The sequence below is a fragment of the Carassius carassius genome, chromosome 37 (genome assembly GCF_963082965.1).
Source record: "Carassius carassius chromosome 37, fCarCar2.1, whole genome shotgun sequence".
Taxonomy (NCBI): Eukaryota; Metazoa; Chordata; class Actinopteri; order Cypriniformes; family Cyprinidae; genus Carassius; species Carassius carassius.
Window position 1 is genome coordinate 21,949,179 of NC_081791.1, and position 25,845 is coordinate 21,975,023.

Consider the following 25,845-nt stretch of genomic DNA (forward strand, 5'->3'; position numbering starts at 1 on the left):
AAAATGTGCCACATGAAATCATATTCCCAGGTGATTGTGAGAATTAGTCTTCAGGAATTCCATCAGATCTGTAATCAGTCAAACCCCCGCTGCTTCCTACCCACATGCCCATTGTCTTCTTTCAAATGCCTAAAGAAATCAACAGGAGGGGTGGGGCATTCCTGCTCCTGTTCAGACTTGAGCTCATCGCACATTGTGAAAAAACATGCGGTTTTAAACACGATTTTGTGATACAATGTGAAGGAAGTTACAGCTATAAAGACTAAACTCTGCGGCTGTGTGTCATGTCAGCCCAGGTAATAGTAGTGTTAAAAACATGAGAAAGAATGGATGTATACTGAAACATAACTTTAATGTATTTTAGAGTTAAAATTAATGAATATATATGCAGAAATGTGCCAAAAGAAAACAATTAAAAAAAAAAAATCCATAATACTATAAGAATTATCAACTACAATTAAGCAGACAAATTGAACTTAAATTATTTTGAGATAAATAAGCAAGCATCGTGCAGTACGCAAAATTCACATTTTACTTACTGAGTTTGTGGCACTAGGTGTGGTTCAGATTTATGATACCAAGGGGTGCGGTTTAGAAAAAAAGGCTAATTCCCATTGGTTGCTGCCTGCTGGTGTAGAAGCGCTACCTGAAGCAGGTAGGCAAATAAAGACGGACCTGAGAAAGAGGATCACACTGCTGCTCATCACGAAAGGACGCACATTAGGGACCAACTAAAAACGTTCAAGACCTTCATACTAAAAGTTTAGGCCTTTTTATTTTAGCATGGTTTAACAGAAAACAATTTCTGACATTTTGTTTCTTTAGCACCAACTTGGATCTAACGCCTCGAGCAAGGTGAGTGTGTGGTCAAGATCAAGGTGGGTAACATTTAACAGCAACTGTCTTGAACTGAAAATGCCATTTGTGTTATATGTGAAAATATTGCATTGATTTCTTTCCAAGTGTTTCTACATTGAACTTGGAGATTATGATGTTAAAAAGACAAGCTAAAAAAGTAGTTTAAAGCATATAAATATATTACAACTTCAATTTTGATTGTGTGCATGCAAGTACATAAATCCGTTCAGATAAATTTTGTGTGGAAAAACCCCATTCTCAAACACACAAGCATGTTCGCAGTAGGGGGAGGGGGGGTGTGTTAGGGTTGAGTTACACTGTGTTGGGAGTCAAAATGCAGTTTTTTTTTTTGTGGTTGGCAAAGCAAACAGGCCTCTTACGTTTATGGCCTACAGGCATGGAGGGAAATACAGGTTTGGGCTCGCTGAAGGGAGAGGCCAAGACACAGAGTACATTCTCTTGCACTCACAACAACAGCCTTCGGAATGGAACATTTTGAACCTGCACAGCAAACTAGTATCAGTTAGAAATGGAATTTGAAATTTAAATGTTCCAAATTTGAATGTACAGTGTTTTTAAATAGTCTGTAATCCCTTGATTTCTTTATTGACAGTGTGCTTATGTTGTGTCATCCTTCAAACAGGTACAGACGTGCTGCGGAAGCCGCAAAGCAGTTTTATCTGTTCTGTGAATTCTATCCTTCATTCCACCGGAGTCTGTGTAGCTGTCCAATCAGATTTCAGTGGTGTGAAGTGTAGGAGACATGGAAAGATCACTTTTTCCACAAACTGCGAAGGTTGTCTTCATGGGCTTAACAGAAAAACAGCACAGATGTTAGGTGAAACACATGTCGAGAACACAATTACAAGTTTTCAAAGCAACGCATGGCTACTTTTGCATTGTAGTGTAATTTGCTCTGTGCTTTCATGCTTGCACGGATCAATGCAGGCTGTGACAGTTGTATGCTAAACACTGTGAATGTTAAGCCCTGACTGTCCTATTGTGCATTTAAGTTCAGCATATCTAAACATCTATGTAAACCGTCGTACCTCACCCTGCCCTTTAGCGCACCGCTCCAGCTCCACACAACATGGCATGTTTGTTCATTTGCTGTTGTGGAGAGAGCAATGGCGGGCTGGGTACACACACACCCACACATACAAGATTCACAAAGCCTGCCAAGATGTATTTATGTATGCTGGTTCAGCCTTTATCCTCTCAACCCACACTAATAAACTCACTTTACAAAATGTGTTTGTGTGAATTGCGTAATCCTGACAATAAACCACTATGATAAAACATGACCCTAACTCATTCCCTTGGCATTTAGAACATGAATGTTGCAGTTTATGAATTTCAATTAGTCCAGCAAATATGTGACCTGCTCTTCGCATGCATACGGTGAGGTTAAGACAATGTTAATCTTGGAAATGATTTCACACAAAGCCAAGCAGAAGTGAAGCGAGTTCAAAGCAAGGCAAGTACAGAGCAAGACACCCTCAGCTTTAAAGTTCATCAACATTCAATGCAAAGAAACTTTTCTTTTGAGCAGTTTAGTTGATTCCCCTTGTGGAGTTGCTCCTCGAAAATGAAAAATGAATGCAAAGTTAAGAGTTTCGCCTCAAGGTTACGCTCAACAAAGCACTCTTGCTTTTTGATTGTTGAATCATGTTTCAACTTGTTCAGGGCCTATAGTTAAGGCCTCAAATATTAGATAACAGTGCTGAAAATACATGTTCGGCCAAAGCAATAATGAACACTGTATTAAACAATGGTATCACATACATATCATTGGTCATTTTCAAGCTTTGTTTTTAAAGGCAGAGTTATGTAAGAGATAATGTACATTAGGCTGGTCATTATCACAATAAAACTAAACCCAGCCACAAAGCAAAGAGGGGTTATATCACACTGAAGAGGTTTATTATGTGATAATGACTGTACATTATACCTTACATAACACCTGCCTATCGCTTTTACGGTGTTAAAAATAGTAGAAATACAATTTTAATATTTAACATTCCCTTAGGTCAAACAGTAGAGGGTAATGCCACTATTATGGCCCAAAAAAAGGTTTTGGAGGGCAGTGTAGTACACACTTACCATTTTAAAGCACAGAACTGTGTGTTCTTATTATGCACTGATGTGAACCATGTTAGTATCACATTTTAAAAGGTTGGAAAAGCATCAAGGCAGTGTTTGATGCACAATGACTTCATTTCATTTTCTGTGATTTGGCTTTGTACGGTGTTGCAGGTTTTGGTTTTGGTTTGCCAGACACCACAGTTCAGTAGTTCAATATCCAAACAGCTTTTTAAAGCATAAAGCATGCACACATTATTAAAAAAAAAAAAACCTCAAATCTAACAGGAACATGTACCAAGATATATATATATATATACAGTTGGGGGTTCGATGCCTTGCTCAAGGGCACCTAAGTCGTGGTATTGAAGGTAGAGAGAGAACTGTACATGCACTCCCCCCACCCACAATTCCTGCCGGCCCGGGACTCAAACTCACAACCTTTCGATTGGGAGTCCGACTCTCTAACCATTAGGCCACGACTTCCCATGTGGCCTCATGGCCTAACGACTTCCCTTAATTATTCTTAATGTTCTGTATACAGCATTCTGTAAAAAAAAAAAAAAAACTGTTGAAGTATAAAACCGTATCCTGTCTCAAGCCAATATGATTATTTTGGCTGATAATATTGCTTTGTGCAAAATTCAAATTCATAGTATTTATCCATTTAAATCCCCAAGGAGAAGAAAGGAGAAGAAATGGCAAGGCGTCCTTGCAGAGGACCTTGACTATTTCAGGCCGTGGTTATTATTGCCTCCAGCACTGGATGTTCCTTCAGCAGAAAGCGGCCATACAAAGCCATTTGTCCAGAGAACAGAACAGACTGTTTAGTTTCAAATTCCACACTTGATGACTCATGATTCCGGACGATTTGAAAATAAAGAAAGACCAAGAGATGTAACTGCCATCTCCAAGATTTCAGTTACAATGCTAGCATCGGTGCTCAGCTTCTTCCTCCTCCTCTTCCTCAGCCCAAATCTTGCTGATGATACAGGTGAGTGAAGATGGCTTACTGTAAATGCAAATAATAACCAGACACAAAGTTCTGACTGACTGATCCATCTGCTGTGTGGTATTGACATGAGAGGATGGTTTATTCGCTGAAGGTGACAGTGATAGAGGGGGAAATATGTCTCTCCTATCACACATCCCCATTAACTGATTACTCCTCTTCTCTGCGATATCATGTGCCTGCCTCTCCCATGATATTCACAGCTGTTCTATACATTCCACAAAGGATGGTATCAGCTGCAGTCATAACAGCTGCCATAAAGAAAGTCAAGCGTGACACAGGTAGCTTAAACTTAGAATGGTTCAGGCATAGATATATAGAGATAGATGCCTCATTAGCGACTGTATCTATGTGCCACACAATTGTACGCATATATATATATATATATATATCTACTGTATGTCATATATGTGTTGGAGAGACATGACAAATCATTGTAACCGGACATTTTTTAAATTGTACTGCATCTCAATTTCTATATTAATTTATCTATTGAATAAATCAATTATAACAAGTAAGAAAATGGAGGAAATTGTCACAAGTAACATTATTAAAACCGCAAGTTAAAATTATTTCTTAAAAAAAAAAAACATAAATTGTCTTAAAAATGTGCTTTATTTCATTCAGTTGCACTCCGTCGAGCTGTCTGAAAGGAATGCATCCAGCATGTGTGAGCCTCCTCCAGACTGTTCATTGCTGCTAATAATTAAACTGCTAAAAATCTCAAAATGTAATCACTCTTTTTTTTTTACTTATAAGAAAAAAAGTAACTACAGAAACGTCCATGCCTTTTCAGAATGCTGGTTCTCTTACCCATCTCTAGCACTTACACCACTTAATTTTTTTTAAATAAAAATAAATTTATTTTATTCAGCAAGGATACATGAAATTGATTTAAAGTGACTTAATTAGGGCTGCTCCGATCATAATCGGCCGATCGTTAATGCGCATCTCATCAGCCAAAGCCTGTTCTTTTATCAGCGGTAAATTCCCTCAGGTGCGTGATTTCACATAGAGCAGCTGTTACTACACAGAGCCATTGTTAACTGAGAAGATGCGCAAATAAACGCTGAAAATGAATGTGGATTTGCGCATCTTCTCAGTTAACAATGGCTCCGTGCAGTAACACGATCCGATCGTGATTGGAGCAGCCCTAGACTTAATGTTGTATAAGATTTCTATTTCAAATAAATGCTTAAAAGTAATTTCATGGTTCCCACAAACATATTAAGCAGCAAAGCTGTTGTCAAAATTTATATTAATAAAAAAAAATGTTTCTCGAGCACCAAACCAGCATAATAGAATGAATTCTGAAGGATTATGTGACACTGAAGACTGAAACAATTCCTGCTATCATTTTGAGATTGTATCAAAATAGACTAGTTATTTTAAATTGCAATAATATTTATGATCAAATAAAGGCAGCATCGTTAAGCATTAGTATGGAGGCTCGTTGTTAGCATCCATCAGAGCATTTTGCAGCATGCTTTCACAGTTCCTCTGAAACCCTCCACCTTCCCCAGCTCCACCTGTTTAAATCTTCTACAGGTTATTATATATGCTATTTGTGCAACAGCAGTACGTCTTAAATACTCACAGTACTATATTGTGTATGTACTAGCATTAGCAAGTTCCTGTACTTGTTTTGAAGCAGCAGCAATAATCTACAACAACAGCAACAATTCAGCAGCATAGCAGATCAACACCAAATACATTAACACTGTCATCTCCATTACCATGCTAAAATCTTCAGAAAGTTATCATGATAGAACTATTTTTATTCAGTGGCGGAAGCAGGCTGCCATATATAAGAGGCCTTTTCAAAACCGTAAACAAAATCAGTTTAGAAATATACATCTAACATTAAAAAAACATTCATATTCACAACCAAGTGTACATCAGAATATGTCTGCACACATTTCCATATCACAAACCTAGAGGTGTGGTAACTCATTAGTCAATCAAAACCGAGCTGTTTTACATATTCAAGAATGGCCATGTTAAACGAAATTACAACTTTCTGGTGCAAAAAGACTAACATTAGGAGGGGGGAAAAAACAATATATTGAAATGTGTCTGATTTTTCCACTTCTGCTACAGTGGCAGAGGACATTGGACCTTACCAGCTGGAGCGCCTGGTGGAGCTGCTGACAGCTCATGAGTGTGAGGAGCTCATCTCTGCCCTATCTCAACCTGAGGAGAACATCTTCCTTCACTTAGACCGACTATCTGCAGAAAGGAACCAGTTACTGAATTCAAGAAGACGCAGAAACACAGGTAAGTATGATAGACACGAGACACGCTGCTTAAATAGTTTAAATCAGCTCTAAAAAATTGATACTTATTTGTTTATGCTAATGACAAGTGAAGTGAAGTAACACATCCTGCAGTAAATGAAGAGGTCATGAACAGCCAAATGTATTTGCTTATCTCCACTGCACACATCAGTCCGTCGACGAGAGGTCCACTCGAGAGACATCTCAACCAAACCAATTGTTGATATAATCCCTTTTCATCAGAAATTAAATCTATCGAGGCAGTGGGACATGAATTGTTGAATTGTTTAATTGCCGGAACAATTGAAGAGCTGCTGCTTCTATTGCTGGCTGCTTTCCCTCTGTCTGTCTGCAGCACTTTTGATATTGTGCACGTGTGTGTGATTGTTAGAGCAGGAGGCCCCCTGTCGCTCATCGCTTAAGGACTGGCTGCAGATTCATGGCAAGCAGATATACTATGACAGGCTGACTCGTGCACTGCAACAGATCGGCAGGACTGACATTGCCATAGGTCAGCCGCACACAACAACACTGACACGCATGCAATGCACCACATCACTCAAACCATCCTGCTATATGTATAATATTTTGTAGAGATGCACAACTGATTATCATAATCGGAAAATATTGGAGATTCTTTCATTTAGCAGTCTTATTTTATATGTTTTCATTGTTCAGATGCTGAATATTTAATCATGCATGTTCAAGTATTTGATTTTTTCTATATGATTCATATTACCTTTGACAGCATCTAACACTCACTAAGGTTAATATAAACACAGTACTCATAATATAACAAACCCTGTAATCTTTAGCAAATCTTAAAATTAACATCCATTCTTCATACTGAAGAAGATTCCAATGTCATTAAGCTTAAATCACTTGTAAATAATGAAAATTATTAAATGTAGTTTTAGTGTTTTATTAGCGTTTAATAATTTTTGTTTTTTTATGAAATACACAAATTTTGTTGTTGTTCTAAAGTCATCTACCATCAACTTTGCACAATTCATAAATATCTCAAGATTAAATTTAGTTTCAAATATGCAAAGGTATTCAAAAGTTTTAATTTTAAACTGAAGATAAAAATATTTATATACAATTAAATAAATACATTTATATTTATATAAATTTATGTATAAAAACACACATATACATATACACACAAACACACACACACATTTATATATAAACAAACATAATATATAAACTTATTCTTGATCATTGTGTCAAATAGTTTTGGAAAAGAGAAAAAAATACTTTACAAATTAAGATTTAAAAAAACTAAAAACAAAAGGTTTGTAAAAATGTCCAATTTTAAAGAAACTGAACTCAAAACACACATGAATTGGTTAAGTCAATATTTGTTGAGAATGATCCATCTAAATTTAAGTTAAATTTAAATTAAATTAAATTTATGCATTTAGCAGACGCTTTTATCCAAAGCGACTTACACACCAAAAGATGAAATTCAGCACCACATAATTTTATTTTTATACATATCTGATGGGATGCGCTTTGCACCCTGTCACTCCTCTGGCAGTGATTGTGGTCCGGCGTTCAGGCGACCCCACAGCCGAATGGCATCGGATATGAGAAGGTGCAAACGATATGACAGCAGGCTCACTGGAGCTGACATCAGATTCACTACACGCCATCTGTTCCTTTCATCATCTCCGTTAAAGGGAGAAAAGGATAAACAGAGAAGAAGAGGGGGAAAATGACAGGCTCGACAGCCCAAGAACATTCTTCATTCAAAGCGGTGCGTTGCAGAAAATTAAAACGATTCCTCTGCAAACATAAAACCTGATGCGTACGTCAAACGCACAATGCGGCAATTACAAGAGCTTTAATTGCCGGCCTGTAAATAGGCTCTGATGAGGAGTAGCCACTCAGTGACAGCACCTTGGATAGATTGCATACTTATGTACCGGCATGTGTGTCTTCTTCAGTTGTTCTGGCTTCATTATATTTGGTGCATTTATTGGGCTCGGCACACTTAGTTGATCTCATTTCCAGGCGTTCTTGGAGGCCATTACTGTGTGTTTGATTTCTTAATGTGCTACAAGAATTGCTTGTGTCTTGTATGACTATGAAATTAATGTCACAAATAAACAGCTGCTTTAATTGCCTCCAGCATAATTGTAATCAAGTAACGAAGTGAATTAATGTTAAAACCATGTGAGTAAAGACAACTAGAGAACTGGACTACAAGTAATGCAGTGCATGTGCTATTTATCTAACAGAGGTGGGTAAGAACATCAACCAGGACAAAACTCTCGCTATGCAGAGATATGTGGACGGCTACCATAAACTTGTTAACCAAATGGCCACTCACCTTGAGAAGCATGCATCAGAAGATCATGAAGACCATGAGGAGGTGCTGCATTACTCTGCAAAACAGGGTGAGATGCCTCAGAGAGGGTAATGTGTTTTAAATACTTTGAGTGATATCCCTGGGTCTCTATACAGTATCTAAAGCATAAAATATGCTATTATGCAAATACATTTCAAAGGGAAGACCATCATACAGTTTTCAGTTTTAGTTTCAAGTAAGATCATTCGGGGTTGTTTTTGTTGTTGGTGTGTTTTTTTGTTAGTTCTTTACCTAAAGGTTGTGAATGCTAGTAAAGGGCAAGCCAAGTCTCTTAACAATGATTAGGCATTGTTGACAAATTGCTGGGTTTCTGATGATGTGGATATAAGAAACAGGCCTCTTAATTTAAGCAAATGCTGTTTATGAACTGGGGCAGAAATTACGCAACAGGGATCGGTAAGATTTTTAAATGTATTTGAATGCTCACCAAGGCTACATTTATTTGACCAAAAATACAATAAAAACAGTAATATTATTTCACTTTAAAAAAATATACAAATAGAAAACATTTGTTTAAATGGAATTTATTCCTGTGATGCAAAGCTGAAGTTTCAGCATCATTACTCAGTTCTTCAGTGTCACATGATCCTTCAGAAATCATTCTCATATACTGATTTGGTGCTCAAGAAACATTTCTAATCATCAATGATGAAAGCTTCATATTTTTGTGGAAACCGTTTTAGTTCTTTTCAGGATTCCTTTGATAGAATAGAATAGAAAATTGAAAAGAACAACATTTATTTGTAATTGAAAACTGAAAAGTCTTTACTGTCTTTATTGTTACTATGTGTGTGTGTGTGTGTGTGTGTGCGTGTGTGTGTGTGTGTGTGTGTGTGTGTGTGTGTGTGTGTGTGTGTGTGTGTGTGAACTATCTTTGCAAACACAACATCACCTACTTGAATTACTTAAACTGTCAAAGTAAGAGTCATATAAAATATAGTTGTCTGCTAGAAACTGTAACTTATCCAAAATAAATGAATCAAACCAACAATTGTTTCCGATTGCTTGACAGCCAAAGGGTTCACCTGGAAAGACGTGGACTTGGTGGTGAAAAGGCAACCAGTACCACCTTATCAGCCCCATCTGCTAGACAGAGCATGGCCTCTACTTTACGGCATCCTGCTTGGATTTGCTGGCGCAGTACTCATAACCATGGCTGTCTTGCTTATTAGCATATATGTATCCCATGGCAACAGAACCAAATCCAAGGCCAAGTATCAACCCCGTCGCTGTCCCCTTCTCAGTGTTGTGACATCATCAGAGATACGCCACACAGAGGACACACGCAGACCGAGTAACGGATGTTCAGGAGACTAATGAAGCCATGTTCATCATTATAAAACACAATATTAAATGTGCCTTTGATGGCTGATCAAAGTGTCTGTTATCTCATCCAGTGTGCTATTAAAACTACAGTTAGACAGTCGCACACGTCGACACCTTCAGTTCCCACTGCTTCTCATAAAGACGTTTCCGCAATAAAGCACCTGACAGAACATAATGACAGCAATCTGTTACCTCCATCGAGACCGCTGCCATTGTCCTGTCAGTGTTTTGATGGGAATGTAGGGGAGGCTGCGCTGGAATGCAGCCTGGCTGCTGTTGCCTTGACAATCTTTGCACTTCCTGTTTCCAGTCAGCGACAGTGGCGGCGCGCTCATCTGGCATTGAGGAAAAACTAATTATCCAGCCTGGCTCTTTCTCCCCTGAGCTTGCACATACCCCCTGAAGCAATCCACAAGGCTAATAACAATGACAATGCCTGCAGACAATGCAGTCTGTACGTCAACCTCAGAGAGACAGGATAGACTGGGCGAGGATGGCCATGAAAACACACAGGAGAGAGAGCTGAAAGGTTTGGAACTGAGTACAGAAGGAACTAATTCAGCAAGATGAGCAATGCAGCAGGAAATGAGCTCACGCGCAAGCAAAATATGTCTCGCACACACTGGCATCGTCTCTCTTATCATTTAAGTGCTTCTCTTCTTCTAAAAAATCTGTGCCCCCTCCTCACCCTTTTTCTTTCCTTTTATTTCTTCTATAATTGAACTAATTCCTTCATTATACAAAATACAAATCCAGACTAATGTGCTCCAGGAACCACACATCATGGATTAATAGTGGTGCTAAGCAGCAATTATAGGCAATTAGTTCATAAATCAACATCTAAACAAATTATAGTGCAGGGGAGGGGGGAGTTGTATGTTCAAAGCACATACTGAACTAGGAGTTCCATCATTCAAGACCTGGCGGATTCTTAGATTCAGAACCGCCATGTAATCATCACTAATCAGATCAAACAGTGTTCTAAGTTTAAGACCTGCAAGTTTTGGAAAGGAATAGTGTATTTAAAAATATTTTACTTGACAAACGACTGCCTTTCTCAGGCAACCAACAAATGATAGACTGGAAGTCCTTTTGTTCATTTCCAAAGTAGGGTAGTACAAAAGCTGCATGGAGTTCCAACTAAACGCATATGCAGAATTTTCAGATCCAGTTTAAGCTTGAATAATTTAACTTTTGCATTACCAAACTGAACCCACTGCATGGGGAAATCTTTCACACACGCAAAAAAAAAAAAAAAAAGAAAAAAAAAAAAATTTTGTGGGTAACCACGGTAAATGTGACTGTACATTAATCAGTATATTTTAAAAAATGCATAGTTATAAATAACATTATCATTATAATTAACAGTTACAATTTGACATTATAAATAATTTTATATTTGTTACATAATAATCTACAATGATTAGACCTAACCTACTACGCTTTTTCTGTCAAACATAGTGGTGGTTGTTTGTGTGTGTGTGTGTGTGTGTGTGTGTGTGTGTGTGTGTGTGTGTGTGTGTGTGTGTGTGTATTTATAAATTAATTAATTTAAAACAAGGTGAATAAGAGGATGTAACAGTTGGTTGCCGTGACTGCCACTAGAGGGGGCGAAACGAGTATCATACAAATATATGCAAATGTCAGTCGAGAGGTGGTTTCAAGGACAAAAAAATTGGCATAAAGTACAACAAAACAGTCTAAATCCAACTCCTCCAGTATTCCAAGTCTTCTAAAGCCATTCAATAGCTGTGAATCTTTACTTATGCCTATTTAAACTTTCATAAAATATACAATTAATGTGTTCCCATTGTGCCAAAACTGCATTCAAACTTAAAGGGATAGTTAATCCAAATTTTAAAAATTAATAAAATTCAAAATTTAAATTTAATTAAATTAAAATTTAAAAATTAAAAAAAATCACCCTTATGTTGCTCCTGTTTAATTTTATTTTTTATTAAAATGAATAGTAAAAATGTATAAAAATGTGTACCCCGTTGACTTTCATTGTACATGTCATTGTATTAATTCTCATTATATCTTATTTTGTATGCCAGTGATAAAAGAAACCTTTAAGTTTGGGAAGTTTTGTGTTTGGTGGGGGGCTGGTTCTTTGCATTGTAAATGTATGGGGTTAGAATTGTTGCATTATTCCAAATAAATAGATTATGATCCACAAATAAATGTAACGAGATTCACAAAAATATATCAAATTCACAAATTAATATAAAGAGTTTCACAAAAAAATTTAAAACTCACAAATAAATAAAATCAGATTTGCAAATAAAAATATATATATTTACAAATGTGTTTAATGTCACAAACACAACTCTACCTGGTATTTATTTGTGAACCGCTGTCTGTGCATTTGTAAATCACTGCACGCATTTGTGGATCGGTTCCTGTGCATTTGTGGATTTGAAACACTTCTAGCGTCGACATGCAGATAAATCCACAAATAAGTGGACTCCACCCACCGTTTACTCAAGCCAATCAAATAACGGCCACATTGAGCTGACCAATCGTAGCACGTTATCGCTTCAACCAATCACGTTTTGGCTTACAGCCAGGGGAACTGCGGGAATAGACACCGAACTTGAGACCAACAACAGACAGTCAGGGCATTTCTCAATACCAAGTTCGCAGAGTCTGGACTTCCGTCCTTCCGAGTTTGGACATGCCAAGTTGGACTCAGAAGAACGAACTCTCGAGGACGGGAGGACGCGAGTCCAGTCATTCTACAAATGGAACGGCAGCGTACTTGATAGCATCACTCAGCATGCATGTTTTACTTGAATTAACTTCTTTTTTATTTTCAATATATTAAATATATTAGTATTAAAAAACTAATATGTACCTACTCTGATTATTTTCACTTTATATTTATAATGAAATTGAATATAATATTAAACGACTGTCTCTTTTTTATTTTAAAAACTATTAAACATTAATATGTGGTTCAGGTAACATCAATACTGTGATTATATTTACGTCGTTCAAAATAAATAAAATATGTGGAAACAACTGCCTCTTTTCATTAAGAACAATCTAGCAATAAACCCACTCAGCTACAATTTAAATAAAAAAGCGGGAAAAACGGTTGAAAGGTGTAAATCAATTGTAAATAAGTGTAAATCAAAATGGAACAGCTTAGGATTGCCATTGCAATTGCTATTTATCAAGATGCTGAAGAGGAGGCTGCCGAACGGAGGAGACGAATCCTTCAAAGAAAAGCCAGGATGCAGCGGAGGATGGCGAAGAGACGTGCCATATTAGCATGTCTCTCTAGCATTGTATGTTTTTCTAATTATTCTTTCTTCATAAACTGCCCATATACTTATGTGGACTTAGTTAGGTATATCCAAATGAAAAGTCATAATAAAAATGTATTATAATGTATCATATAGGCACCCTATTTACAGACTACAAAGTACTATCTCACAAAAAGTTATGTAAACTATTGCAGGGATGTAATGAGACTACATTAGATTTTTCAGTATACCAAATAAACTGACAAGTACAATAGGTTTGACAGTTGATAACATTTAAATTAACTAGCTTACACTTCACACACCTTTTATTTGTCTTTGTGGTGCTCAAATAAGTTTATAGTTTATCATCTTTATATAGCTAGGTGCACATCATATTACTGCATTAACACAAACAGGACAATTTAATATCTATAATAATCATATAGGCTACAACTTTTAGACTCTGGGATGAATGTTGTGCTAGAGCTTATCAATAAATGAATGAAACCGAAATAGAGTATAAAGAAATACTTCACGAAAAGAGCAAATGTTAGAGGGAGATTTAATTATGGCAGATTTTAGTAAATTTTAGACAAAATCCTTAAAACAACTGAGTATATAGCTTATATTAAATCCAAAAATATAATAAATACAATGCAACGACAGTACATATAGTAACAACTTTTTAAAAGCAATACATATAACAAATACATAATACAACAAAAGTAAAAACATTCTTAATATATTATCTATATATTTTAACAGGAACAAAGTCCCACTCGCAGGTATTCACAGATCAATGACCAGGTACCAATCCTGGTCAAGTTTTTTTCTGGAGAGGATTTAAAGCCAGCTTTCAGGCTCTCCAGGAACAGCATCAACATGCTGGTACAGATGCTGCCCCGTCAAAAAGCCCATGGATGGAGCCGTGAAATTGAAGTACTTGTTACGGTTTATTGGCTTGCCTGTGGAGCATCCTACAGGGTCACATCAGATGACTTCAGCATGCCACTTTCAACAGTTTGTAGGACTGTTCACAATGTTGTGGAGGAGATGATGACCATCCTCCACAAAATTATTCATTTTCCAAAAGCAGAGGAAATGGATGAGGTGGGGGGTGGCTTTGCTCACCTTGCTGGCCATGAGGCATTCCGCTGTGCTGCTGGTGCCACATCAGGATTGTTCCTCCTGCAATGCCACAAAAAAGATGCTACATAAATAGAAAGATCTTCCCTTCCATCATTCTACAGGGCACCTGTGATGCTAAAGGCATATTTATAGATGTGTATATTGGCAATCCAGGCTCTGTACACGATGCCCTTGTGCTGCGCAGATCACCAATGTACCAGCAGGCTTTGTATTCACCAGCTGGATACTATCTTTTGGGAGATGGGGGATACCCTTGCTTGCAGCATCCTATTGCAATCATGACCCCATACCGCCAGCCTGTCGCAAGTAAGAACACTTTTTTTATGTCAGACAGACAGACACACACGATAAACCAAATTTTTACTGTTATGAATTTGCAATACACTACACATTTTCTACACGATTTTTGATTAACAGGCCAAGTTGAAGCCCGATACAACAGGCATTATGCACAAGCACGGAACATCATCGAGCGCACTCGATGATGGGATATATATACTCGATGATTGGGATGTTAAAAACTCACTGGCGTGCAATTTTCTTGCGGGCCCTGGAGATCAGGCCACTGTTCGCCCCAAAGGTGATTGGTGCCTGTTGTATCCTCCACAACATCTGTGTGATGGGAGGTGATCTCTTGGAGGAGGAGGAGGAAAGCCAAGGACAAAAAGACCGCGAGGATGGTGAGAATGCAGCAGTGGGTGAGAGGGACCTATCAGGGAACCATCTCCGAGGACGTCTGGCTGCTCAGCTTTCTTCTCCCGTGGAACTGCCTGGGTGTCTAACTGAACAGTACTACATCTAGACAGTAAACCTTTCCAGATGTTGTCATGTTCATTAAAAGAGCAACATAAACAGTTGAAATAGCTATGACATTAATTAGAAAGATAGGTATGAATAAATGTGCAAGTAGATGGGTATAGATACATTTATACGTTTTCTTAATTTTGGTATGTTCTTCTTGAGATTTAACTGCATGATTGTAAATAATTGTATACCACTATAGACATTGGATATTACATTATTTTATATTATTTGTGTTTTTGTTGTAAATATAAAGAATACACTGTTGCTATAACAATGATTTGCCAGGGTTGAAATTGAAACATTCATTTTTTATTTTTTTTTATTCAAATAATCTATATAAAATCATTTATCATTAAATACAACATTAATTTAGAATTTATTAAGTTTTTCAAACAGAGACAGATATGTCTCTGCTCTGGCTGTTGCTGCCCTCTCTCTCTCCTCTTCTCTCGCCAATGCTTCTCTCTCCTTCTCCTCTTCCCTCTCTGCCTGTTCTTTTAGAAACTCAAGAAGAGCCTGGCTGTCCCGTCGCCTCTTTCTTGACTGCTGGCTACTCCTGGCTTCCACAGAAGGGGTAGAACCTGGTGTGCTGACTGAGCCACCTGTAGTGGCAGTGGGTTTGATGCAACAACTACGGGCATAGTAACTGAGTGCTGCCCTTGGAGTGCAGCATCCATTGCAGTGTACCACTGCCAAGTGGCAGCAGTCACACTACCGGCCTCTACCCCTTTTCCTGTGGGTGGGTCCCTAAGCTCCTGAAATAAAGCAAAATGCTGTCATGTTCTCACCTCACGTTGTTCCACACTTTTAGACATTTTTTATTTTTGCTCTACACAGAGAAAGATATTCTTAAGAATTTTTGTAACCTAACAGTTTGAGGCACCAAAAAATTACACATGTCAGTGGTGCCCCAGAACTCTTAGGTTACAAATATTCTTCCTTTGTGTAAAAAAAAGAATAAATAAATAGTGTATACAGGTGTGAAACAACTTAAAATTGTAGGTGAATGGCAGAATGTTCATTTTGGGGTGAACTATTCTTTTTACAGTCTCAGAGTAAACAATGTAAACGGAGTAAACTACATTTTACAAAATAAAATGTAAGGGCCAATGCATCTATGTTAGGTTTCAAATATGACCGGAAAGTCTTTACACACATCTTGGTAAGCCTCTGTCAGTAACAGAAAGTAGAGAAACAGGCAGATTACCTTGTATTTATCTTTTAGGTTATTCAATTTTTTCTTTGCCTGTTTGGCAGTTATGGCCAAACCAGAAGTGGAACAAAATGCCTATAGGCAAAACAAAACCATAAAGATTTACATGATTCCACTTCAATAACGTATTCATTTTTATGGATGAAGACTGTCCAAATCTAGCTCCAAACCTTCAGACATACAGGGAATTATACAAGCACTCAAAATGAATACTCACTCCCATCCACTTTTGGAGGAATTGCGCCTCCCGGTGAAAAGCCTTTCGTTGGCCGCCCGCCACTCTATCAAGGCCCGAGTTTCCCCAGCAGTCCCTTGATAAAAAAGAATGCTTAATTTAAGTTGATGAAAAATAATACAATTATAAAAGAATTTGTAAAAAAAATTTAAATAAAGACAAGCAAACTATTTGGTTAAAATGACAAGAGCACTCTAAAATAAGGTTTGCATTTGATACAAGTATCGTTAGGCAAACGTTAGTTAGGAAACTTTTCCCTCAGGCAAAACAATTGCCCATTAGATATACCCAAAGCAAAATATATCAAATGTTTATCCACTACAGAATCAACACAGGCAGCCCCATATTTTACAAAATGTTACAGGGCCTAGCTACTTTTTTGGAGGACTTGCCGAGGGTTAGGCTACTTTTCAACTCGTAACGAAATCGTCTGAGCAAATTTTCAAATAGTTCCTTAAAATTCGACGGTAGCTTTGAAGTTTAAACAACATTCTGGCATCAAAACTCTTAGAACTACGTTACATTTTGTGATAAAACAACAATAGTATTTCGAAATGTATAACTTACAGTTGTGAGTTTTCTCCTCCGCCATTGATGCTAACCTGGTTCGAGCTGAATTCTGGGTTATGGCCCGTATCAAGTCCGCACAAGTCACCTCTCCATGCATCCTCGGTAAAAGGAGCGGAGCAAGAACACATCCGGGGATTTGAACTGGACTTGGCTAGATGTGAACTTTGAAAAGGGAAACAGTACTTGGGCAGCGACTGATGACATTTCACAAGTCCACAAGTAACGTTACAGACAAGTACGCATAACATGGCCGATCAGGCAAGACGCCCCCCCCCCCCTGGATTTAAGCCAAAACGTGATTGGTTGAAGCGATAACGTGCTACGATTGGTCAGCTCAATGTGGCCGTTATTTGATTGGCTTGAGTAAACGGTGGGTGGAGTCCACTTATTTGTGGATTTATCTGCACGTCGACGCTAGAAGTGTTTCAAATCCACAAATGCACAGGAACCGATCCACAAATGCGTGCAGTGATTTACAAATGCACAGACAGCGGTTCACAAATAAATACCAGGTAGAGTTGTGTTTGTGACATTAAACACATTTGTAAATATATATATTTTTATTTGCAAATCTGATTTTATTTATTTGTGAGTTTTATATATTTTTTTTAAACTCTGTACATTTATTTGTGAATTTGATATATTTTTGTGAATCTTGTTACATTTATTTGTGGATCATAATCTATTTATTTGGAATAAAGCAACAATTCTAACCCCATATAAATGTGCCAAGTCTAAACATGCACTACCTCTTTAAGATCTCATGCCTTATATATTTCCAGGAACCTAAATTTGTAGTTCTTATTTAAACGCCCATTTAAAGGCCACTAGTATGAAGCATAAGCCATTTTGAAAGGCCCATCATCATCATCATTATCATATAATTAGTGCAAGGTTAGCCCTGAATCTTGCTGTATTTTGCAGCATTTAAGACTCTGGGTCAAGAAAAAAATGAAAACTGCAGATCAATATTGGTTGTATATCAACAGACCAATCAGATGAATCTAGATAGATATGATGTATGAGAGTTAAAGCTCCTATAAACGTACTGTCCAATTGTTCATAATGCATGAATGCAGTTTGTGTGAACAAAACATGTTGTATAACCTGTGTGACATAATGTATGTCAAGCATCTGACGTGTCTATTTACCTGTTCCTCTCTGAACTGTAATGATTTTCTGATGGTGTTGAAATGCCATGACACAGCAAGCAGCCAGGACTCATCTTTACAGCAGAATGAAGACAATGCCTTTGGTGCAGATGGGCTCTGTCAGAAAGAAAGACATAACAACATGGGCACATTGCCATTCTCTCTGACACTTGCTATTTTTGGTTGTCCATCACACACATATAAATGTCACAAATGAATTCTGTCTCTCTAACACACGACACGCATGAAAACAGATTGAGACAGACATATCATAACAGACTCATCCATGCATTGATGCAACGTCTCATCCAAAAGTCTGTACTTCAAATAAGATTATGTAGACATTTTAGCATTGTCTGACATGCTAAAGCAGCATGAAAGTGTGCTTGTATGCAATTCCAATGTATAAACAAATCAGATTTCACATTTAAAATAATGTGTTTTGTCAACTGAAATATTTGAAATGACTAATAAATGACTAATAAATATTTCAATTATAATGCAATGAATTAATTTTAGAATGTTGGTTAGGGTAATGTTGCTATTCATAATATAGAAAATGTAGATCAAAAAAAAAAAAAGATTAATTAAGTTACTAATTAGTTCTATTGCTCTTTCTCTTTCTTCACAACAGAAGGTGGCAAAAAGTGAAATTACATGCATGGGTAAAAAGTAAATTGTGCACACAATTTACTAATTTATTCCATAATTTTAAATAAATTGTCCAATTGATATAATTTGTGCAACAAATAAGAATTTGTGCATCATTTTAAGTGAGAGGTATCCAGACTGTTTTATGAGAATGTGGACAGTAAGTAGAGCATGATTTACTTTTTTTCCTGCATGTCATGTGTTGGGCTCTGGAGAAATGGAAGTGGCCTTTTGTGCATTATAAATGAGTTGTATCATTCAATCATTCAATCAGCCAATTCATAATTCATATGAGGGATCTAACGAACAACATTCGTAACGACCAGTTCTTGGTCAAACCATGGATGAACTCATCCTGTACATTATCCATTTTGTTTACGGAGACTCTGAATCAAAATAGCAACTCATCTGAAGGAGGCATATTTGTTCAGTATGTAAAAAAAATAAAATACTTATTTATAGTCTACCCTAAAATACTATTGACTCCTGCTGTCTTAGAAGGCAGGAAGTCAGTCACAAACTTTAAAAGGGAGAGACAATTTTTTTTGACAATTATGAATAATAAAAAGAACAATTTGTTGTCTTTACCTATTAATTCAAAAACAAAGATTTGTTGAGGAAAGACTCATAACAGATACTAGGCCTAACCTTACCTATACTAAAACGCTATCTCAAGGGAGTATCGTTAGGCCTAAAGGAGTGTACAAATATTCAAATAAAGCATCTTCATCCCAGTGTCTAACTCTTGTAAAAATGAACATCTCAAGATATCTGGATACAAAGATAATTGGGTAAAAAAGAGTTTGAAATACCAGTGCTTTAATGTGCCCCTCCCCTCAATACATATCATTTCTGCTCCCGTGCCTAAAAACCAAAAAGCGATGGAGTCTCCAGGGAATGTTGTCATTGTCAAAGATTTTACCTCATTTGCATCTTTGACATCTCTCGGGACCCACGCGCATGTAACACAGACAGACTCCGTCTGTAAGCCTCTCGAACGCACTTATGCTGTTGAGATTACATCTGTGATTTAAGAGCAAACTTTTTCATCCTTATGTTTCCGAAGTTTTGTGAAGGCTTCCTTCAGTAAACAAACGAGACTCTTCACTGACGCTCTGGAAGCGCTATGCTGAAGGTGTGAGGGTTGACTTGACAGAACCACAGTGCCCTCCAGTGGTCCAGACTCCAAACACTACAGATCAGAGTTACACTGCTCTCAAGCCGGATCTCTGGAATCTAAATTCACTTTTTTAAAAAAAGGTGTTGATCAAATGGAAATGTTTTAATATCGATATGGGTCCCAAAAGTTATAGACATGATGGCAAGTTTTAGATATCTACTATTTGCTTTTGTTTTACTTTATACATTTTTGCATAATAAATAAATTCATATGTTTATGTACAGTATATTGTTACAATTTTCTGCTAATTCTTCTGACTCTATACACACACACACACACACACACACACACATATATATATACAAACACATGCATGTATATATTTAAGAAGAATATGTTGTTTATATATTAAATATATTTATATATAATATATAAAATATAATAATATAAATAAATAAATATATATATACACATGGAAATATTTTCAAAAAATATATACTGTAAGTCTGTGTTTTTATATATACACAATAAATGAACATTTTGGATGTGATTTAACATGATTAATGGTTTGACACCACTTAAATATATTAAATATAATTTAATCTTTTTAAATATATATTTTTTTATCTTTTTTTATTTTTCAAAAGTGTTTCATATATTAATAATATTTCATTAAATGGCTTCACTGTTGTTGAATAAATAATAATGGTAGTATAAAAAGCTCAAACTATTTATAACAACATTCATTTCAAGCACAGCTAATTATAACACCTTTCAAAATCAAAAACTGAAAACATGTTTAATCACAGAAAATGCATTAAAGTAATTTTTGGAATGAACTGCATTTTTATAAACCTATGAATGGATATGATGGATTTAGCAAAATAATACTTTATACTATGCTGATTCACATTTAACACTATCCACACACAAACACTTACCTCATTACCAGGTCTAAAGGTTGGAGAAAATGAACTTGTTTTGATTTCCACATGAGGTTCATTACTAAGAATATACCATCATTGCCACACATGCAACTGAAATAATTTCTTAAGCAAATAGTTGCATTGTCTCACTCTGGTCACATGCATTGCTCAATGCAGTTTATTCAGCTAGGCACTAAATAAAGCAAGACTAATACAATCAGATGAAGCTGTGATTGACAGTAAAAGAAGACTCTATATCTGCTTGTGTGCAAGTGTAAGATAAGCGTTCTGATAGGGAACACAGGCACGTATGCCAAAGCAGAATCACAGTGGTTAGCATCAAACAGCTACTCCATTATTATTCGCACAAACACAGTCAACAACACTGATTACCCCAGTAAATTCAGTCATGAGCATGGGGCCTATTTTTGGAGTCAGTGTATTAATGGAAATCACCCAACTACATAATCAACCACTCAGCACCTACATGTACATACAAGCATTTTACGATATTAACATGCATGGAGGAAACGGAGTGTGCACTGACCTCTTCATATAGTTCATAATGAGATCCCTTGGGAGCCTCTTTACAGCATTACACAGTCCGTTTAAATTTCTGTCCAGCTCCTGAACAAAGCCAGGTCCACTGTCTGCTTTACTTCGAAGAAGATAGCCCTAACATCTGAATTTCATGAACAATGCTGCCAATCATTTCAGCTCAACTGAGAAAAACTACACATAGGCTCTTAGCCAGCTCTTTTTTTTCTGACGAAGGGTTATTTTCTGAGGGATTTCTCTTACCGGGATTTTTTAAAAGCTGAAAGTCCTGTTGTTGAACAATTACACAAAGGTCAAGGCAGAGACACTGTGCATAATCAGGCAGATGGCACTTCACGAATTCATTATGAGTTATGAATGGTGCTAAATAGCAAAGTGCGCTGTAACTCTCACATATGGCCATTAGTAAACGTTGCAATTATAAAATTTTGGCCTAATTTAAGCCTCATTAGCAGTGCAATCAAAGTCTAAAAATCACCACTATTGTTCTATAATTTGGCCAATAAATAAATATATTAGAGGGACTGAAATTCTTTTTTTTTTAATAAATAAAAATAAAAATGAAATTATTAAATAAATAAATAAAATTTAAATTAAAATATTTTATTTTATTTCATTTCACAATTTTAGGAATAAACTTTAGAAAAAAAATTTAATAAATTTTGGCTTAATTTTAGCCTTGGTAGTAGTGCATTCTAAATCAAATATCACTATTAATATATAATTTTAACACTGAATACATTATTTAGAGAATATTAGAGCTGAAATAGCCTGAAAAATATTTTTAAATGATTTGAGCAAAATAAATTAAATTAAATTAAATTAAATTAAATTTGTGTTAAATTTTATTACTAATTTGAAGTATAAGCTCTACTGTTCAAAAGTTTGGGGTACGCTTATTTCGGTAAAGTCTGTTATATGTCACATTTGAGAGATTTTAGGGAATGATTAGCCTTAATTATCCCCTGGCAGACAATAAACTAGAAGAAAAATCTTGCACTGAATTAACTTTTTTTTTTTGACCTAGTAAACACACAACATGCTAGACACCTTAGCATCTGCATCGAAACACCCAGTGATGCTGGCTTATGCCCTTACATTTTCTTCATTGTGCCGATAAGCGCTACAGATAAATCCTTTTTTGTCATAGAATTTAATTTCTCATATTGGAGCAAAGAGACAACAGAATTAATTGTGTACTACATGATGCATAACCCAGTTGCTCAAGTGGACTTAAAGTAATTAAGCATCCTCAAACCAAATGCAGAGGCTTTGCAATTTTACGCCTAAATTAATTACCAATACCATTCATGGAACATTTATTTACAATCAGACCAGCCGAGTGAGACAATGAACAACATAAATTATAATGTTAGCCAACAGTGACCAGCAATGTCCAGAGTCGGTTTGTAATGGCCAGCGGCTGGCCAGAGATTTATAGCACCATATTCTCTAAACTTGTTCATTAAGGCAAACAATAGACTGTGTCAGCAGAAGATCTGTAAGATTAATCACACTAGTTGATCACTGTCCACAGATTGTTGGATATGTTTGTTTGTCATCTAAGTCTTGTTAAATTGAAGTGGTTTATTTATGCTGTAATGGTCAGCTGCTTGCTGGGATGCTGCAAATTGGAATTTCCATTTTAATGAAAGGACAGAGAGGAACATATCTCAGTGCTGTTAGTTTGTTTCCAGCCTTGAGAACCAGTTTTACAGATTAATACACGTCAGACACTCAAAGACACAATTAAATTGGGCCTGTATCTTTATCTAAATGTCACCAACCATATACGCTCTCCAAATGACAATTATCTTGTGTTTCCAATTTACTCTTTTCTAATTTACTCGACAGAAAATGGACAAATGGTTCAGAATCCTGTTTCAATTTCACAGTGTCCTAGCAGGAACTTTAATTTAATAGCTGCCCAAAGTGGGATATGGATCACTTGCTCACGCATGGATATTGAATTATTGTGTATGTTTTTTAAACACTTTTAGAGCCAAATGTCATGCACATGAGTGTAATGAAGGGAAATAATTGGCATTAAACTATACATTTTAAAGACATTTTGCATTGCAGGGTTATTCTTCAAATAACGTTATTTTTTACTCATAAAAATTTAAATAGTTAAGAAACTCAGGCATAATGTATAACCTAACATATCATGAATTAGTATTACATGGCTTGATAATACTGTGTATTGTTTTGCATATTTAAATATATTTATATTTGAAATTTAAAATCTCTTGTTCCCTTTAGCTGATATTCATTTATTTGCTATTATTTTTTCCTCCAGGTTAAGGCATAATAAGTGTGTAAAAAAGCTGAATATGTAATAATATAATAGTATTAAATTATTTTAAAAGAACAATTTTCCATTTTATATTTATTTGTTTGTTTGCTGCCAGTTTGTACAAAGTACAGAGAAATTCCAATGTTCAAATATTAGTATTGTGATTTTTGCAACAAAATGAATGTGGGAAATTTAAATTATTTTAAAATGATTTAATGCTTCATTCTATCGATTTTGTCTGATTAGTGGTAAATAATGTGTGATATAGACACCATCTTCATTAAAATAAAATAAAGATGAAAAGTTAAGTTTATCTTTATGAGTAGATGCTGCTAATTGAACTGAATTTGAATTCAAAAGTTCTAATTTAAACTCAAATTGTGTAAATTCACCACTGAAATCTACTCAAAGTAAATCTATATCACACTAAAAAAGTGCAATGCACATTAACATAAATACATCCTTCTCTAAAGATGCTAAATGATGCTCATCAGCTTGTGATGCTGAGGTAACATTAAGGAACATGTTCTCACACAAGGAGAGAACAGCCTTTAATTTACCTGCATCTCCAAATACTCCCAATTAAAGTCTAAAACAACAGGATCCTTGTGCACACCCACTGTGCCACTGCTCTTCTGAGCCACAGGCAGCTGAAGAACCAGGTGTGTGTGTGTGTGTGTGTGTTTGTATGCTATACCCCAGGACATCCAAGTAATAGCCTCATAAATCTACTCATGCATAAAAAGCAAAGCAGTTCGCACCGCCATTGGGCCAGCCATGCCTACACCTGCCGCCCTGAACACAGAAGCCAGTCGCCCTCCAGAGGCTCAGTCTGTTGAGTGCTTCACCCAGGCCCATTTTTGGGGAAATCATAATTTTGGTCATACAATTAGCTTAGAGCTTAATGAACACAGATGCTGAGGAACATCCACATGCACAAGCACTTAAATTGATCACTCACAGCTTTGCATTACGGTTCAAGAGAAGAATGTGAAATCACTGAGACTTTTATGCTACATATTTATTTCATAATCCTGCATTGATCTGCTCTGATATACAATAAGCTTTTTTGCAATAATAAGCAATTATTAAAAACATTAGTTCATAAATGCATGAAAACTTAATGCAAAAAAAAATAATTTGCATAGTGCAAAACAATCAAATTTTCATTACTATTAATGCAGAACAAAATATTTTTGCAGTATTACAAAAAAATAATTTGCATTACCACACTGCAATGTCATTGTCAATGTCATTTGTGAGGAATATATATATATATATATATATATATATATATATATATATATATGGGTCAAAGACGAAAAAGTGTTTAACCATAAAAAAAAGTGTAATACTGCTTTAAACTGTTGTAGTTTTTCCCCCCAAAAAAATGCAAAAAGTTTTCTGTTTTATGTAATTGCAATTTTGTTTTTGTTTTTCTGAGCAAAAAATAAATATCATACATTTTCCCCTGATTTACAGAAGACACACAGTAAAATGTCATTCAGTGTAACAATCTTGTCAGGCATATTTATAAACAAAAATCAATTTATTACATATTAAAAGACTAATTACTTTCACCCCAAATACTAATGAGTTGTAATTTTACATTTTAACCTTTGACACTATCCTAGGTTTTGCCCATTTGTCAGTAAGAATTTTGTACTAATTTAAAACACAATAAAATTTAGTATGCTCCATTATTCTTTTAGATATTTTAATATGTACATGTCAGAATAAGCATGTTGTTTGAATTTTTGCATAAATATTGTGTTACACTGAATGACAATGTAACATTATTTCAACCAAATTTTGACATTTTATTCTCCAAAAACTTATTTGAAACCTTAAAAGTAGACATTTTACTTACATTTAATGTGCTTTCTATGGACACAAAATCACTTTTGTACATTTATTTTGGTACGGACATATTAACGTCTTTGACCCATATATATATATATATATATGAGACCTGCTTATCAATTATATA

At 35.9% G+C, this 25,845-nt stretch overlaps 1 protein-coding gene and 2 long non-coding RNA genes across 3 annotated transcripts; 2 read left to right on the plus strand and 1 right to left on the minus strand.

The window, feature by feature from the left end:
- The first annotated feature begins 714 nt into the window (after positions 1 to 714).
- LOC132117756 (uncharacterized) lies at positions 715 to 2,108 on the plus strand. The gene is made up of 2 exons (XR_009425837.1): positions 715 to 855; positions 1,502 to 2,108. It is a non-coding gene; the product is annotated as an uncharacterized LOC132117756 (long non-coding RNA).
- A 1,602-nt stretch (positions 2,109 to 3,710) lies between these two features.
- LOC132118377 (transmembrane and death domain protein 1-like) lies at positions 3,711 to 10,869 on the plus strand. The gene is made up of 5 exons (XM_059528188.1): positions 3,711 to 3,934; positions 6,053 to 6,229; positions 6,620 to 6,739; positions 8,475 to 8,633; positions 9,618 to 10,869. Exons 1-5 carry the CDS (start codon positions 3,790 to 3,792, stop codon positions 9,920 to 9,922), a joined length of 906 nt encoding a protein of 301 aa, XP_059384171.1. The 5' UTR covers positions 3,711 to 3,789; the 3' UTR covers positions 9,923 to 10,869.
- On the minus strand, positions 7,686 to 20,144 carry LOC132118378 (uncharacterized). The gene is made up of 3 exons (XR_009425892.1): positions 19,878 to 20,144; positions 18,305 to 18,421; positions 7,686 to 8,621 (listed from the first exon to the last, which is right to left on the minus strand). It is a non-coding gene; the product is annotated as an uncharacterized LOC132118378 (long non-coding RNA).
- Positions 20,145 to 25,845: the final 5,701 nt, after the last annotated feature.

Bases quoted from the DNA above. Each gene is read 5' to 3' on its own strand.
- LOC132118377 (XM_059528188.1), top strand. From the start codon at position 3,790: ATGACTCATGATTCCGGACGATTTGAAAATAAAGAAAGACCAAGAGAT. The intron at 6,230-6,619 runs GTAAGTATGATA...TGTGATTGTTAG, and splicing joins AAGAAGACGCAGAAACACAG to AGCAGGAGGCCCCCTGTCGC. The intron at 8,634-9,617 runs GTGAGATGCCTC...ATTGCTTGACAG, and splicing joins GCATTACTCTGCAAAACAGG to CCAAAGGGTTCACCTGGAAA.